Raw genomic sequence first — 17,618 nt, 5'->3', positions numbered from 1 at the left:
TCGGGCAGGCAACGCTCCGGCTCCGTGGTGGTCCAGCCCTGGGCCCCCCCCTGACGTGAAACATCCCCTCATCCCATGATCCTACAGCATCCCTGGGCTTTGAGATGCAGCATCCTGAGAGGCCAGAACCCTCCTCCCAGCAGAGCTGCTTAATTAAAATCATCATTTCCATCCCGAGGTACAGCCAGGCACCAGGACCTGGCTCATCCCACATCCCCTGGCACTGCCTGGCCGTGCAGGGCTTGCCCTGGGTGCCCTCACAAGCAGCTCCCAGAAACCTTCAAGTCAGACAAATAAATAAACAGCAAAACAACCGTTTCTCCCTCAGATTTGGAGGTCTTTTCTCCTTTTGCCCCCAATCACTGGGCTGTGCTGATCAACCCCCAGCAATCAGCCCCATCATGAGGTTTTTTGGGCTATGGAGCTGCTCTTACTGCTCGAGAGACATAACTGAGGGCTGAAAGAAAGATTAAAAATAATAAAATAAGTAAAATCCAGCTGTGGTCTGAGCAGCCTGGCCATGCCAGGTGATGCTTCCCAGTGGGATTTACCTCCTGGGCATGGTGAGGAGGGGATTTCATCCTCTTTTGGTACTGCTTGTTGTGACCTGAAATGAAAGGGAGAAAAAAAATGGGGCGGGAAAGAGTAAATTTGATCCTTGTGGGAAGCACCGTGTGGGAGGCAAGGTGGGAATGAACAGTCAGGGACCCCCCAAGAGACCCGACCCCCCCAGGAGGGGCTGTGTGGGATCTGGTGGAGGAGGGGGGTGTCAGCACCTGTGGGATGGGAGCACAGGAGCAGGAATGGCCTGACCCCACCAACTGCTCACAGGCCTCAGTTACCCCACTGAGCAATGTCACGGTCAGGGGACATTTGGTGCCCACCAGGGTGGGGGCACACCCCGTGGAGGCCCCCCTCGAGGGGTCCCCTTTCCCCCCAGCCCTACCACTCTGCCTGAGGATGGTGGGAAAAGGGGTTCCGGCACCCAGCCCTCCTCCCTCACCCCTCAGCTCACCCTGAGGGTCTCGTGGGGTTCCTGGTGGGGGGCACAGAGGAGCAACACCCTCCCTCCCCCCCCATTTTGGCCTCTGAGGGGATGTGTTTGCACCAAGGGGTACATCTCATCCCCATGCACACACATGGCCCTGCTGCAACACCCTCAGCCAGATCTGAGGGGTGGGGAGGGGGTACCCATGATCCACCAACCCCCCCAAACCCCCACCCTGCAACCCTTGGGGTGGGGGAGTGGAAATAACCCCCCCCCCAAACGCCCAACCACCTTCACCCTGGGCACAGGGACGGGCAGGTGCCCCCCCTCCCTTTCAGCACCTTGAGGTGGGAGGGAGGGGTCCTGTGAGCCCTCCTGGGTGCTCATTTCACCCCTAAAGGGGGGCTGCTTTGGGCCGTGCTCCTGCCAGCTTGGGGTGGGCTTTGCTGCTCCCCCAGCCCAGCACAGAGGGGGTCCCCCTGCACCCCCCCACCCCATTAAGCTGCTGCTGCTCTGGCAGTCCCGCTTCCCCCACCCCAACCCCCCGCGCTCCCCCCATCCATCAGTATGCGCCGCGTGTTCCTCTCCATAGCAACCCCCTGCTCCCCGGCCCCCAAACCCTCGGCTGCCGCAGCCCTGACCCCGCTGGCATCGCTCACCTCTCCCACCCACAGGTAGCTGGTCCCCCTCCCCTCCTCACCCCACGACATCCTCCTCCCCCCCCGCCTCTCCTCGCCCGGAGGATGCTGCCGCCTTCGTTTTCCCAGGCTGGAAGTTGGCGAATTTTGAATTTTTATTTGTTTCGTCTTTATTTTCCTCCCTTTTTTTTCCTTTCTTTTTTTTCCTCCGCTCCTTTCTGGTGTCGATGCTTCCCCCATCCATCAGCGCTCCTGTATCCCCGTGCCACCCACCCCCCCGCCCCGCCGCATTGGTGCCAGGGAGGGGTGGGCAATCATCCTGCCTGGAAAGCCGAGGTGCCACCCAAGGTGCCACCAGCCCCCTGCCATTGTCCCCCGGGACCCCCTGCAGCCAGAGTGTCACACCACACCCCGATTTGTACCAAAACTCAGCTTTCTTGCTGCAATTCCCACCTTGTAAAGCCAGATCCTGGCCACGTCCTCCCTAAATTCAGGGAGGGTCGGCGTCCCTCCAACAGCCCCCTCCCCGCCGCGGCACGGCCAGGCCGTGCCCCCTGCGCCCCCTCCCCAAAAAAAAAACAAAAAAGAGAAGCAAGAAAGCAGCGGGCATCGCTCAATATATAGGTTTCTTTTTAATATAAAAAAAGTGCCTATTAAAAATTCCTTCCTAAATAACACAAAAAGACCATTTGAGGGGCAAAGCGGGGGAGAGGGCCGGGAGGGTGGGGGGGCTCATGGGGGCCCCTCCGGCCAGGGCAGCACAAACACTGCGCAGGGGGGGCAGGGGTGGAGGGGCTGTTCTGACCGATTTGGGGTATTTTTCCCTTTTTTTTTTTGAATTTTGCCTTTTTTATCCACTCCAGGGTGGTTTTGCTCTCTTTCTGTCTGTGTGTGTGTTTTCTCGGTTTTTTGCACGAAGCTGTGCAGAAGTTGCCGAATTCTTGAGGAGGGGGGGACACACGCAGGGGATTGGGGGGGGAGGACCCCAAAGCCCCCCCTGGCACCCACACACGCACCCACACCCTGAGCTCATCCCCGCCAGTGGCCCCCCTTTACCCCAGTCCCCCCCACTCCCCCTTCCCACCAAGAGGGTCTGTGATTGATTTATTCCTTTTTTTGTTTGTTTGTTTTGTTTAATTTTTCTTCTTTTTTTGTTTTGTTTTTTTTGTTTGTTTTTTTTTAAACTCCTTTTTTGTTTTTATACAAATTTTGGATCTTTGGGTGTGTACTGCCAAAAAAAAAAAAAAAAAACCAAACCCAACCGAAAAAAACCCAACCGAAAAAAAAAAAAAAAAACCCGCCTTCGTTCTTCGGAATAATAATAAAAATAAAACTCAAATCATCATCGAATCCTTAAAAAAAAAGGCAACGGAAACCCAAGGAACCCATGCGGAAGTTGCACACCACAAAACCACAGCAGATGTACAGAATGCAATATACAAGACACGATTTATAATAAAACATTATATACAATAAATAGGTTATTGTTACTTTTTTCTCTTTTTTTCCTTTTTTTTCTTTTTTTTTCTTTTTTTTTGTCGCTCGATCCGCATATAAATTTTTTTCTCAGTGCATACTGGGGGGGTTTTTGCTCTTTTCCGCTGCATATTCACCTCTTGGATGCTTTAGGTCTGTTCTCCATCATATTTTTTTTGGATTCTCCCTCCGGTGCGTGGCCCACCCCCATCCAAAACCCACCTACCCAGGGATTTGGGGTCCCCCTCATCCTCATCTGGCACCCATGTACCCAGGGGTTTGGGGTCTTGCTGACCTCCCACGTGGCACCCACATACCCAGGGGTCTGGGGCCTGCCCACCCCTGATCTCACACCCATGTTTCAAGGGTTTGGTGTTCTGATGACCCCAAATCTGGCCACCTACCTACCCAGGGCTTTGGGGGCTCTGGCCACCCCTTATCCTGCACCCACGTGCTCACCCCCATCTGGCACCCAAACACCCAAGGGCTCTGAGCCATCCCACACCTCCCTAACTCTGGCACACCCAGGGTCCAGCACCCCCCACCCCCGGACGTTAGGGCCAATGGGGTCCCCAATTTGACCATTAGTGGGGCAACACCTGGGGCAAGTTCCTGCAGCCCAAAGGGGCTGGGGGCACCAGGGGGTGGGTGCAATTGGGTTACAGAACCCCTGGGCAAGCACAGAGCACCCAGCATGCCCATGCTGCCCCTCAACCCCCATCCTTGGGGGCACCAACATCGGGTGGGGTGCTCGGCTGGCACTTACCTGGTGGTGGTGGCGTCTCCGAGCCCCGCTGGTGATGCTGCCAGAGCCTGGTGGGGGGGTCAGCACTTCCCAACACCCATCGGCCTCCATCCGGCACGAACAACCCCCGGGGCGAGTGAGCGGACGGGGAGGGACCAGAAAAAGAAAAGAATCCCCAAACAGCCTCCCCGGGGGAGGCCATGGGGGTCCCTGCAGCCCCCCCCTTCCCCGGCCGGGCTGAGGGCAGGGGGCACCCAGCCGCTGACCCCCCTCCTGCCCTCCCTGCCTGCGCCCCTGCCCCAGGTTCGGCGGGAGCCTGTGCTGTCCGTCCGTCCGTCCGTCCATCCGATTGTCCTGCTGCGGGGCAGGGGGTCGGCAGTCCGGAAAGCAGAGCCGGGCGGGTTCGGCAGGCCGGGCGGGTTTGAGTGCGGAGAGGGAAAAAACAGGGGTGGGAAGGGTGTGGGGTTCTCTCTTCGTCCTTTATTATTAATTTTTTTCCTTTCGTTTCACTTATTTTTTATCTTTTTTTTCTGCTCTTTTTTTTTTCCCTTTTTTTTCTCCTTTTTTTTCTATCTTCTTTTTTTTTTTCTTTTTTTTCTTTTTTTTTTAGAAAACAAACAAACGGTTCCAATCCCAGTTAAATACAGAACTTGAAAAGTGTTCCAGAAAAAAGTGCTGGCTAAATTACCTCTGAAAGAGAAACACAACACGGAGAGAAAGAGGGGGGACATGTGATGAGAAGGGCACTGAGGGGATCCCCCGTGTCCCCCTCTGGCACCCCCCACCCTCACCCCCAGGTTCTCCCCCACCTACCCTGTAACAAAACCTCGTTGTCCGGTTGGCACGTCAGCAGACACTACAATGAGGTGACCGTAAAAGTGTCCTCAGGGTGTTGTTGCTCTACCATGGGTCCCAAAAACCCGCTCTTCTGGGTGGGGGCCATGACGGGGTGCCCTTGGGGTGCAAAATTGGGGTACCTGTAGTTGTCCTGCAGCTGCAGCATTGAGTCTCTCGGTACGGGGGAGATGTTCAAGTCATTGATCAAGGGACAAGCGTAGGGGCCTCGGTGGTGAGCCCGGGACATCTCCAAGGGCTCCTTCTCGCCCTTGGAGGGGTGGGTGCCGCTCGGGCTGCTCAAGTGGGGGTTCAGACACGGGGGGTCCGTCCTGCCCATGAAGTCCACCAGCATCCCGGCCCCCGCTTTGCCGTCGTACGAAGGGCTCCGGGTGCTGGCGTTGGGGGAATACCAGTACGGGGGGTTTTTGCAACTGGGGGAGTCGTAGTGCGGTTGAGGCATGGGGAGGTCGCGGCAGGCCAGGTGGGGGGCGTGCGGCAGGGCCCCCCCCTGCATGCTGTGTTTGAGCGAGTCGCAGGCCGGCAGCTTCCGGATGCTGCCCGCCCGGAGGTCCTCCTTGAAGGCCAAGGTCGGGGAGCAGTTGGGCGAGAAGGCTTTCTGCAAGCCGGCCTCGAAGACAGTCTGCTGGCCGGGGGCCGCCAGCTGGTGCGGGAGGGCAGGGAAGTGCTTGCTCTCCAAATCCGGCTGCCCCAAGCCGGGGGAGTCGCTCTGGAACCCCTGGACGAAGGTCCCGTCCGAGGGGGTGGAGGGGTTCATGGAGTAGGGGCCGGCGTAGTCGCAGGGCTCCCGCTCGCCCACCCCGAAGCCCCGGGACTGGGAGGGCAGGGGGGACATGCTGCTGTCCCCGCTGTAGTAGTCCAAGCCCAGGTCCGTGCTCTCCTGGAACAGGGGGTTCACTGCCTGCGACTTAGTGGGGAACTTGGCCTTGCCCGTCCCCCTCTCCTTCTTGGAGGCACAAGCCCCCCGGGAACCCCGGGGCTGCCGGGGTCCCGTGTTCCTCTTGGAGGGGTACACGGAGGAGGAGGAGGAAGAGGAGGAGAAGCTCAGGTGGGAGGTGTCGAACATATCCACCTTCTTCCGTCGGCCTCGACCGGGCTTGGAGTTGCTCTGGAAAAGGACGCTCTGGTTCCAGTTGTAGCCGGGGGCAGAGGACGCCTCGTTCCAGTCCATCATCAGCTTCTCCAAGCTGGAGAGGCTGGACTGGCCCTCACTGGAGGACGCCTCGCTGTTGGCACGCCGGTAACCGGCCGGCTGGTTGAACTGGGTGCTGTCGGAGGAGGACTCGGAGAAGGTCTCGGAGACCGTCTGCTGCTTGGCTTTCTGCGGGGTGTAGTTGGAGATGTCCAGGATGACGTTGGGCTCGTTGAGGTGGCACTCGAAGCCCGGGTTGTAGAGCTGGCTGAAGGCTTCCGAACTCCAATCCAACCCGCCGTAGCCCTGCCGGAAAGCCCACGGCGCGGCGCTGGGGAACTGCCGGCAGTTTTCGGGTGAGGGCTGGAAGGATGCCGACCCCTTGGGCACCATGTAGCCACCGGGCGAGACGGTGCTGGCGCGGCTGTCGCAGCGCAGGGGGGTGTGCGCGGCGCTGGAGAACTGCCCCCCCTGCTCGGCGCTGTTGAAGAAGGCGGCTTTTCCCAGCGGCAAACTGGGACCGGCTGTTGGCGGCGCGTACCCGGCGCTGTGGGCGCTGCTGGGCGAGGACGGGAGGCTGCTGCCGCTGCCGTAGGCGAAGCTGCAGTCCTTGCTGTTGGGACAGTCCTGGGCCGGTGGGTACTGCTTTCCTGGTGGGAACACGCTGGTGGGTGCCACGCTCTGCCCGGCGCTGCCGTAGGTGCCGTAAGGGGAGTAGCCAGGGGTGCCGCTGGCTGCTGGGTGAGCTGTGGGTGACCGGGATACGGCTGATGGCGGTGCCAGTTTGGGGAAGGACTCAGTGCCCCGGCACTCTGACGACCCTTGGGTCACCCCATAGCTGGCGGCGGTGCGGCCGGGTGGGAATGCCGGCCGGCCCTGCATGGCTGCGTGGAAGGCGGCTTCGGCTGCAGGGGTGGCTGTTGCCACCTTGCCACCCCTGGCAGTGTAGGCGGCCATGCCCCGCTGGCCAGGCAGTGAGGCCGGGGGGGCCGTGTAGGCAGCCGCTGATTTACGGGACTCAGAGCGGGACGCGGAGAGGGCGAAGTCCAGTAGGTCAGAGGAGTCGTCTGAGTCCAGCAAGGAGCGGAAGTATCCGGTGAAGAGGCTGTGCCGCTCCGGGCCGGCCTCTGTCTGCGAGGACGGTGCACTCCCGGCATAGAATCCGGCGCGGCCAGAGGAGCCCGACTCCAGCCCCGCGGCGTGGAAGGGTCTCGCCTCGGCCCCTTGGTAACCACCGTTGCGTCCGGCCTGGCCGGTGGGGTGGCCATGGTGGGGGGCCCATGGGCTGCCCTTCTCCCCACCGCCCCACTCTCCAGCAGGACCGTCACCGAAGCTCTGCCCGGAGTTGGGTTCGGGGAAGAGCGCCCCGTTCTTGCGCGCCCGCCGCTTCCGCTTGGGTTTCCCCACGGGATCAGGCTCTGGCCGACCGCGCTTGCGTGGGTGCACGGGGTCGGCGTGGAGGGCGGTGGGGGCTTTCTTCTTCTTCCCGATGCCCTCAAAGAAGTCGCTGAAGGAGCAGCGTGCGGCACGGGCCGCGTGGCCCCCACCGCGCCCGCCGAAGCCCCCCGCCTTGCCGCCGCGCCGGCGGAAGCCCTGGACGCGGTGCAGGAAGTGGGAGATGCTCTGGGTGTCGGGGGCTTGGTGGATGGACTCGGGCTCGCTGGGGGTCCAGCAGCGGGGTGGCGAGCAGCGCCCCGAGCACTGGCTCTGCCGGTTGAGGAAGGCCAGCTTGGCCAACACGTCCGAGTAGTCGGCTTTGCTGTCGTTGGTGTCTGCGATGTAGGAGGGCTGGGGCGACGCCAGCTTCTGCTTCCTCCTCCTCCTCTTCTTCACCTCAGGAGTGGGTTCCTTAGGTTTGGTCTGGCCCAGCAGCAGGTTTTTGGGAGGCCGGCCCCGCTTGCGCTTCAGGATGATGGGCATCTCTCCAGGGGGGAAGACCACCACCACATTGCGCCCGTTGTTCTTCATCTTGAGCAGCGGCGTGGGCTCCATGGAGGTGCTGGCCGCCAGCTCCTTCCCCTCCAGGTTCAAGTTGCTGCTGAGTGACGACACCTTGTAGGTGGTCTTGTTCCTCCTCCCCAGGGACACGGGGATCTTGGCCATCTTCACCACCATCTTCCTCACCCCTCGGCACTTGCTCTTCTTCCCCGCCGGGGGGGCCTTGGGCATCTCGTCGGAGTCCAGTGTGGCGGGGGGTGGCGGTGGCGGCGGGGGGCTCAGCAGCGGGGTGTCGGGCTCCTCGGGCTCGGGGGGCACCTCGGCGGGCAGGGCGAGGGGGGACAGGACGCGGGTTTCAGGGGTGACGTCCACCCGGCGCCCTCGCCCCGCCCTCCTCCGGCGGCACAGCATCTTTGGCTTGTCTGTCCGGCGCAGGGCGTACTTGCGGTGGTCCTCGCCGCACCGCCCGGCCCCCCGGCCCCCGCAGGGACCCCGCTTCACCATCGTGCTCAGGGGGCACCCCCCGAGCCGGGGCTGCAGCCCGTGGGGCCGCAGCGGGTCCCCGGTGCCCGGCTGTGCCTCCAGCAGCTCCGAGACGGTTCCCAGCGGCTGTGGCTCCAGCAGTGAGGGCTCGGTGGGCAGCAGTGGTGGCTCCAGCGCTCCGGGTAGTGGCTCCAGGGTCTGCAGCCCCAGTGGCTCCGCCAGCGGCTCCAGCGACTGCAGCTCCAGAGACTCGGACAGGGGCTCCAGCGACTGCAGCTCCAGCGACTCAGAGAGCGGCTCCAGCGACTGCAGCCCCAGCGGCTCCAGGTTTTGCAGCTCCAGCGATTCTGGCAGAGGCTCCAGGCTCTGTGAATCGAGCAGCTGGGGCTGTGACTCCAGGGACTGGGAATCCAACAGCCGGGATTGGGAGTCCAGCTCTTGCGCTGGCAGCAACTGGGGCTGCGGCTCCATCGCCTGCGACTCCAGCAGCTGCGTCCCTGGGCACGCCAGGGAGGCCAGCTCGTTCAGGATGTCCGCCTCGGCCAGCTCCGAGTAATCGCCGGCATCGGGCTGGGAGCAACCGGCTTCCTCCGCCGGCGCTTTGGAGACCCCCCCCACGCCCCCACTGTGTCCGGGGGGCTGTGGGGCGCTCCCCCCGCCTCCATCAGCTTCTCCATCGCGCGCCGGGGGCCGGGGGTGCCGCGGCGGGTCGGACTTGAGGAGCACCCCCCGCTCCTCGGGGCTGCGGATGCTGTTGGCCAGGGAGGGCGAGGAGAAGAAGCTGTACTGGAGGTCGCGGTCAGCGGGCAGGAGGCGGCTGTCCTCGTGGCCCCCGCCGCCGCCGCGGAGGCTGCCGCAGTCCAGGTGCACCCCGCTGTTCTTGAGGTCCTCGGAGAGGCGGTTGAGGTCCTTCATGATGTCGATGAGCTGCACCACGGGGTGGAGGTTGATGTGCCCGTTGCCGCACTTGCTCCGGAGCAAGGCGAGGATGCTGTCGACGTTGCAGCGGCCCGAGGCCAGCGTCGCGTTGGGGAAGGTTTTGGGTGCCCGGTCGTGGGCGGGTGCCTCCTCCGCGCTGCCCCCCAGGATCCGGGGCTCCCCGGCACAGCCCAGCAGCTCCTCCGCCGCCTTGGTGCCGCCGTGGACGCTCTGGCAGCGGTCGGCCGGGTCGCCGTGCAGCAGCGAGCCCGCCTGGTGCTCCCGGCCGAGCGCGGGGCACGACCCCTCAGGGAAGCTGAGCACGCTGCAGGATAACGCCTTCTCGGCCGGGCAGGCTGGGGGCCGCTGTGCCGGGTGTCCCGGGGGGTAGAATTTGGGCTCTCGGACGTAGTCGGGCGAGCCACGCACAACGCTGGTCGTTACCACTGGGCCCGGGGGCTTCACGCGCATCCTGACCTCCTCCTCCCCCGCGTGCCGCTTGGCCAGGCAGTTGCTGACATGGGGGTCAGGGAAGGTGGCACCGGGACCTGTAGGTGGCAGAGAAGGGGACAGTGAGGCTCTGTGGGCACTGCTGGCCAAAAGCAGCCTTGCTCCATCCCTGCCGTTCTCAGGGACGGGGCCCCACATCCGTCCCCCCCCCAGCTCTCCCCTGCCCTGTCATCAGTGAGGACCTGACTGGCACTGTGGGAATGTGCCCCCACTGCCTCCAGATGGGAAAAAGTGGGGCTGCCCCCCTCCCCAGCTCAGGGGTCTGCCCACCACAGCTTATAGGGGTCTGGACATCCTTCCCAGCTCAAGGGGGTCTGGGTGCTTTCCCCAGCTCAGGGGGCCTGGACACCCTCCCCACACCAGGACCACCCATGCCAGCCCCTGGCACAGATCCCCCTCTAAGGTCTGGGCTGCCCCATTCTGCCATGGGGCAGATTTTGGGGGGCTGGGAGGGATCGGGGTGCCAGGGCTGGGACTTACCTTCGGCTTTGCTGCTGCTCCTGCTATTGCACTTGAGCTCTCTGCAAAGGAAGGGGTGCGCAGGGTTAACCCCAAGTGGGGAGGGGACACCTGGCTCCACCACCCCAGTGCCAATCCCTCCACGGGCCATACCGGGGGCTGATCCTCCCGAGCTCCCATGGCCGCCCATCACTGTGGCGTCGGGGCTGTGGGGGGTGGGGAAAGAGGGGGGAGGCTGCCTCTGATCTGGGGGACAGAGGGGACAGGTTTACAACCCCTTCCCATCCCCACCACCACCCCCAACCCCTCCGTGGGGCTGGGGGGGCTCGAGGGTGGCGGAGGTCCTTTGGTGGCTCTGCCACTAGGTGTCCCCGGTGAGCCGCGCTCCGGACACGCGGGGGGGGTCTTCGCCCGAGGAGGTGGCTCAGCACATCCCACACCCCCCACATCCCACCCCGGCTCCCATTCACCCATGGGCACCCCACGCACAGCTCCAACCTGCCCCCCCCCTGCGGTGACACTGCCCGGTGCCAGCAGACCCCATTTCCCCTTGCCAGGACCCTCCCTGTGTGGTGCCTGCCTCAGTTTCCCCTCGCTGGCAATGGGGCAGGGCGAGGGCTGGGCAGGGTGCATGGCCCAGACACCCACGGGTGGGTGCCGGGCACTGTGTGCCCACTGCACAGCCCACCTGTGCCCCATGGGGGGCTGCAGCCCCAAAATCCCAAGCCAAGAGGCTTTCCCAGGCCGCAGAGCATCCCCTCTCCGTCTCCAGGGACGCCCAGACAGGCACGGGCAGAGCACTGGCAGCAAGATGTGCTGCCAAACCCCTCCTCGGTGCACCTCACTTTTGGTGTGAGGTCTCCCCCCGGTACCTGTTCCGGGGGTGTTTGCAGTGCAGGTTCACTCGGAAGCTCCTGCCGTCGCCGTCGCTGCCGGGCTGGCGGGGGCCGGAGCCCTGGGCACGCGGGAACCACTCGGCTGGCGGGCTGGCACCGTTCTCCAGTGCGAGGGGCTGGCAGGCGACCGAGCTCCCATCTGCTCGAGAGAGACCCCCGCGCGTCAGCCCGGCCGCCCCCTCCCCAGGGAGCACCCCCCGAGCCTGGGGACACCCGCTGGCGCCTCCCCCTCGAAGCCACATCCCCGGGGACACCCACGCCGTGCCCTGTGCCCCACCACGGGATGCCCAGGGTGGTGCTCTGGGGCAGGACATCCCTTTCCTCCTCACCCAGGCCGTGCCTTGAGCCGGGGGCTGCCCATATGAGGTGGGGGGCACCTCCCCACCAGGCTGTGGGCACACGTGCGCGTGGTGTGCACCTCCACACAGATGTTGCACACGCGTGTTTGCCCAGCTCCAACTCCCCCCCACTCCCCTGCACGAGGTCAGGTCACCCACAGCCACTGCCCATGTGGTACAGGGGCTCAAGGAGGAGCCCCCCAACCCCTCCCAGTCCCCCTGTGCCAGCATGTCCGCCTGTTTTCCCTCCCCAGCTCCGCGTGTGAATCCCTGCCGGGTTGGCTCCCTCCCCCAGCACACACCCGCAGACACACACACACACACACACACACACAACCGCTCGGCGTGATCCAGGCTCTTCCCGGTGTCTGGATTAGCGTGACAACTTATCAACAAGGCAGGGAAAGAGAATTCAAACCTGTCAGTCCATCCGCATCCCCCCCTTTCCCCTGTCTCCCCGCCAGGCTTTGGGTGCAGCAGCGCTGGCACCGCCGAGATGCGGGCACCTCGGTGTAAAGTTACACCAAGGGCGATGTGCAGCAGGAAAATATGTGCTAGAAAGACCGGTCTCCGTCTCTGCTGAGGCTGCTGGTGTGCCCAGGGAGCTGTCGGAGGGGAGGCAGGCAGGCAGGAAGGAAGCAAACGGGAGGTTTTCCAGAACAGCCGCCGGGAGCTGGTCCCCGCCGCACACGCTGCGCGCGGCTGGGTGAGGGGGGAGCAGGGGGTCCAGGGGGTGCTGGGGGTGCAGCCCCCCAGCTCTGCGCCACAGCGCTGCCGTGCATCCATGGCACATGGAGCTGTGGATGCTTTGGCTTGCTTTTGGGATGCCCATGGGGTCCCCACCGGGGTGTGTGGGGTCTCTGGACACCCCACCGCCCATGTTCTGCGTGTTCCCCACCGCCCACGTTCACTGCACACCCCTGGGTACATCCCCTGGCTCTCACCCCACACCACCAGTGTCCAGCTCCTGCCCTCGGCCCCACTGGGGCCACGAGCCTGGTGACACCAGGGGACCCTCCCTGTGCCAGGACTCCTCCCTCAGCCCGGTCAAACCACCACCACCCCACACAGTGGGGACCACCTGCACCCCCCACCCACCAGCCACGGGGCCAGGCAGTGCCCACCATCCCACCCCACTGCCCACCACGGTGCAGGTGGGAGCCCGGCAGCGCTGGTGGGGAGGGGGTTGCGATGGGGAGAGGGCTCTGGGGGGGCAGTGGGGTGCCCGGGGGGGCAGTGGGGTGCTCAAGGAGGCAGTAGGGTGCACGGGGGGACAGCGGGGCGCACCAGGATGTTCACTGCGCTGCCGCGCTCACTTTCACCTCCCCGCTCAGCCCCAGGCAGCCGCCACATGTTTCCCATTAGGCTCTCCGGACCTCGCCATTCCTGGCTTCCTCGCCAGGGGTAGGGCCTTTTTCCTTCTTTTTTTTTTTTTTCCCTTTTTTTCCCTTTTTTTTTTTAAATTTTTTTTTTTTTCCTCCTCGCTAGTTACAAAACACCAGCCGAGACCACACAGGCGAGGAGGGACAGAGGGAGAAGCAGAGATAGAGATGGGCGCCTCAGGCGGGGGAGAGGCAGCAAGGCCGGGTGCTGGGAGGGTATGGTGGGGGGGGGCGGCTGGAGGGGTGAGGATGAGGAGGAGGGGGGGATGAAGCGGGCGAGATTGCAGTCACCTCCGCTTCCCACCTCCTGACCCCGCAGCCCTGCAAAGATAACAGCCCCTGAAGACTGCTGACTCGCCTCGCAGAAATCCAATATCCTCGCCTGGTGAACTAATCGACTACCTGGGCTCCCACCTCCCCTGCCCGGGCTTAATCCTGCTGCTGCAAAGCTTTAATTAGTTTAACGGTTTCAGGCTTGACGGAGGTTGGCGGCAAGAGGAATCAGAATCATGGAATGGTTTGGGTTGGAAGAGACCTTAAAGCCTGTCTCGTTCCACCCCCCTGCCATGGGCAGGGACACCTTCCACCAGCCCAGGTTGCTCCAAGCCCCGTCCAACCTCTCAGGGGGCAAAACATCCTCCCACACTCACCCCCTCCACCCAGTCAGGGCCCCCCTTGGGTGGCAGGGGTGCTGTGTGGTGGCACCATGAGGGCGGAGGGGGTTGCAAACCCACCCCCAAGTCCCCAGAGCCTGCTGGCACCCAGCCCTGACCCCCAGTGCTGGCACGGGGGGGGCACGGAGGGGCTGGCTTGGCACCAGCGTGGCGGCAGGGGGATGGAGGGATGGCCCTGCAGGGCACGGACATGGTTTGGTGCCTGGCTCCGAGGCCACCCAGACGTCAGGGTGGGGCCGGAGATGCCACCAGGAGACAGGCAGGCGGCAGGGACACAGCCGCCACACAGATGGGGACACGCTGGCCCGACGCCTCCCACCCCGCCGGGGCGCCGTGCCCAGCCGCCCGCGACAACAGCAGGGACGGGGGGTCCTCGGGGGTTCCTGGGCACCACGGGGTTGGGGTGGCCCTAAGCACCCCCACGTGGGTGTGCAGAGGGTCTCCAGGCACCCCCACCACCCATGTCCTGGTTTGTGTGTGCCCTGACACATCTGGGGCATTGCAGAGGTGTCCCCCTCCCTTGTGCACACACATATGAGTGGCATCGGGGGGTGCCCCACTCGTGTCCCCCAAGCCTGGGGATGCTGTGGTGGTGCCTGTCCCTTGCACACACTCACACACACACACACAGAGCACTGTGGAGGTTTTCCTCCCCTGCTTCCACATATTTGAGGGCACCAAGGGGGTGCAGCTCCCTCGCCCCCACCCCTCTCTCCTGGGGCATTGGGGAGGTTGTCCCCTCTGTGCCCCACCCCTCGCACCCCCCCCGCATCCCCTGGTCCCCTCCCAGGGCCCCGGCCCTCCCTCCCCATGAGTCCCCCCACAGCCCGTCCTGCTCCTGCTGACACCAATGGAAAATCCCCTCCAGTGACAGCTTCCTGGCAGGCGCTTGCCGAGGGTTTCCGTGTTCCCCAGCCAGCCCCCCCGCCCCGGCCACCTCCTCCCGGAGCCACGCGGGGGGTCCCTGCACCTCCGCCCCCTCCACCCCAACCTCCACGACCCCCCAGTTCAGCATCACAGACCCCAAAGCATGTGGGTCCTGTTCCCTCCCCTTCCTCCCCACCCCTCATCCCCTGCCAGCACCCTGCCCTCCTGCACAGTAGGGCCACCCTATCAGCACCAGGGAAGATTTGGGGTCGCCCTTGGGTGCCACTGGCAGCTCCCATGGTGGGCACCCACCCACCCTGGGGACTCACCACCCTGAGACTGAGAGGAGGACAGGAGTCAGGGGTCCAGAAGAGAGGGCACAGCTGGGTGCTGGGGCACAGGGTGCCTGCAGACAGCCCTGACCCCTCCTTTAACTGTCACCCCGTGGCTGGAACCCCGCTGTCACCACGTCCCCCCGCCGCCCTGAGTCCTCTGCCACGCTCGTAATTAGGAGACAGAGCAGATGGCGCCTGGGTTTCATCTTAGGTAACGGGTCCAGATGAGCTGCTTGGCCGCCAGTTCCCTTTGAGGAACCATCAGAGTTTTTCTGGGGTGTCCCCCCTCCAAGCAGGGAGATCCAACATGGTGTGGGGAGGTGGTGCCGCCGTGGGAGGAGACGGGAAGGGCTTGGCTGGCACACGGGGCAAACACACCTGGGATCCGCCCTCTCACGTCACCTCAGGGTGTCACATCCCCAGGGCAGGCTCAGGCACCCGCCCTGGCACTGGGAATGGGGGGCCCGGACTGCTGGGCTATAAGCAGGGGGTGTCCAAAGGTCTTGGCATCACCTGGCGCTGCAGGAAGGTGGGTGGGGAGCTCATTGCCCTGCAATCCCACTGGCCTGGGCAGCAGGGACCCCGGGGACATCCCCACACTGCTGGGGCAATGCTGAGCTGGGGACACAGCCCTTCTCTCCTGGGTCTGGTACCAGGTGTGCTGTTGCCGCCAGGGTCTCCTGCATCCTCCAGGCCTGGTGGTCCCAGGGCTGGTGGGACCCTTGGTGGGTTCAGCCCTCGGCACCAGAACGTGGCACAGTGCCCTCGAGGTGGGCAGGGTTGAGGTGCCTGGTCAGGTCTCTATTCCTGCTGCTGCAAGGAACCACCTCCCCTGCAAGGACCAGCTCCCCCTTAAGGACCATCTACCCCAGGAGAAACTATCTGTCCTGAAACGACCACCTCCCATGCAAGGACCAGCTTCCCTGCAAGAAACCATCTCCTATGAAGAGCCATCCCTGCAACAACCCTGTCCCTTGTAATGGCCATGAGAAGCCATCTACCCTGCAAAAGCCATCTCCCTCACAAGAAACCATCCCCCCCTGCAAGAGCCATTCTTCCTGCAAGGATCATCTCCCCTGAAAGATCCACCTCCCCTTCAAGGACCATCTTCCCTGCAATAACCATCTCCCCAACACGAAACTGTCTCCCCTGCAACCATCTCTCCCCCTCAACGATCATCTCCCCAGAATGCCCATCTCCCCCAAAATCCCACAGCAACCACCCCCCCTGCAATGACCATTTCCCCCTCAATCATCCACCCCTCAAGAACCCCTTACCCCGTGTGAGGACCCTCCCCTCCCACACCACAGATGTGGGTGTCTGCAGCACCCCCGGGGCTGTGAGGGGGTGCCCAACTGCCCCCAGCGGCATCGCCTGGTGTGGACACAGCCCCCAGCCCCCTTGGCCCCGGAGGGGTCTGACCCCCCTCCCTGGCTTGGGAAGCCCTGGGGGGGCTGGGGAACAGCTCGACAGATGGACTGCAGCGATGGTGGCACCTCGGCCGGCTGGAGCCCAGCGCCGCAGTTCAGAGCTAGCAGGGAAACGGGCTAAATTTAGCTCTTCCCTCGGTGCCAGCTTTGTTCCCCCGCCCCGTCGAGCCGGCGCGGGAGGCGAGCAGCCGCCGGGCCCCCTCCTCTGCCCTCTCCCTGCCAGGGGGAACACGGGGCACCCCAGCACCGCTCCCTCGGGGTGCCAGCCCGGGGTGCCAGGCGCTCCTCGGGGTGCCGGCTCTGTTTGTTCGCACATCTCCACGCGACGGCCCTTCCCGGCGGTGCCACGGGGCTCCGTGCCCCGGTGTGGCGGGTGCCCCCCAGGGCCCCCTCAAATGTGCTGGCGGGCCTGAGGCTGCGCAGATGGCCACGGCCCCCCTTTCTGAACTCCCTGTTATAGCCACAGCATGAGTCACAGCCCCGGTGTGTCCCTGCCCAGCGCCGGCCACGCCGGGTCATGTAACACCCGCGGCCACGCCGGCGCAGAGGGGGCTCCGCTGGCTGCCCACGCCACCCCCACCCACAGCACGTGGCACCTCGGGCACCCTCACAGCCCCCCCAGCACCCCTCTGGGGGGCACCCCGAGGGGGTCACAGCGGCCTTGCCCAGCTCCCCCCGCTCCCCACCGGTGCGCTGCGGGTTAACGCCAAGCGGAGCCGGGATCCTGCGAGGCCAGTAACATTTGGAAGGCGCCAGATGGACGCGTGCCCATGCCGAAGGCTCGCTCGGCACAGCCATGCTCCCCCGGCGCTGGGGCTGGGGGGCTGCCCAGGGCTCCAAAGGGGCGCCCGCCGAGATGGGGGGACGCTGACCATGAGCCCACCAGGGTCCTGGAGTCAGACAGAGCCCACCCCCCCCCCCATGCTGGGCACCGCCCCCACTGCTCGCAGCCCGGAGCAGGGAAGGGGGTGATGGGGTCCAGGTGCTGACACCGCACCGGGGTGACCAGGTGGGGACCGAAGAGGGGGGGTCTGGGTGGGGGGATAGCAGCCAGTTGCCTCCCTTGGCCAATTTTAGAAACCGGCTAGACAAGAAAAGCAGAATGAGCCGGGCAGGATTAACGGCCGGGCTTGGTGTCAGGGTGGGTTTTTTTTCTTCTTTCTCTTTTTCTTTTTTTTTTTTTTTTTTTTTTGTGGGAGGCACACATGAGTTGAGCGGAAACTCCTGGCTGTGGATCCTGTTTCCTGGGAGATGCGGCCGGTTGGGGCCGAGCTGGGGTGTGGGAGCCACTGGGGTCGATGCCAACGGTGGCGTGACGGGGCAGGGGTGTGGGGATGGGAGGGGGGCCCTGCCCAGTCACACCAGCGGCCTGGCACCCCTAAAATAGGTGTGCATGGAGAGGATGCACCCATTAACAGGCTCCTGCACAGGTGTGTGCACAGGTACACGTGTGTGTGTGTGGGGACTGTGCACACGCGAGTGCAGACATGAAAGCAAACATGGTACAGGTGTGCCCACACACACCTTTGCGGGGGCAGGTGGACACACAGGTAC

General features: G+C 63.9%; 1 protein-coding gene across 5 annotated transcripts in view; it reads right to left on the bottom strand.

The window, feature by feature from the left end:
• Positions 1-4,394: 4,394 nt before the first annotated feature.
• Positions 4,395-17,618, bottom strand: part of AHDC1 (AT-hook DNA binding motif containing 1) — a 50,063-nt gene continuing 36,839 nt past the window's right edge. For all 5 annotated transcript variants that reach the window (XM_050326287.1, XM_050326288.1, XM_050326285.1 and 2 more), the window contains 4 exons: positions 11,015-11,177; positions 10,164-10,204; positions 4,661-9,721; positions 4,395-4,537 (listed from right to left, as the gene is read on the bottom strand). In XM_050326287.1, coding sequence (XP_050182244.1) covers positions 4,704-9,644 — 4,941 coding nt within the window. In that variant the 5' untranslated portion in view covers positions 9,645-9,721; positions 10,164-10,204; positions 11,015-11,177 and the 3' untranslated portion in view covers positions 4,395-4,537; positions 4,661-4,703. The remainder of the gene's footprint in view (positions 4,538-4,660; positions 9,722-10,163; positions 10,205-11,014; positions 11,178-17,618) is intronic.

Source organism: Myiozetetes cayanensis, unplaced genomic scaffold (assembly GCF_022539395.1).
Source record: "Myiozetetes cayanensis isolate MyiCay16 unplaced genomic scaffold, myiCay2020 scf31, whole genome shotgun sequence".
NCBI lineage: Eukaryota > Metazoa > Chordata > Aves > Passeriformes > Tyrannidae > Myiozetetes > Myiozetetes cayanensis.
Note: the sequence above shows the minus strand (reverse complement) of the source record. Positions and strands in the feature narration are given on the sequence as shown.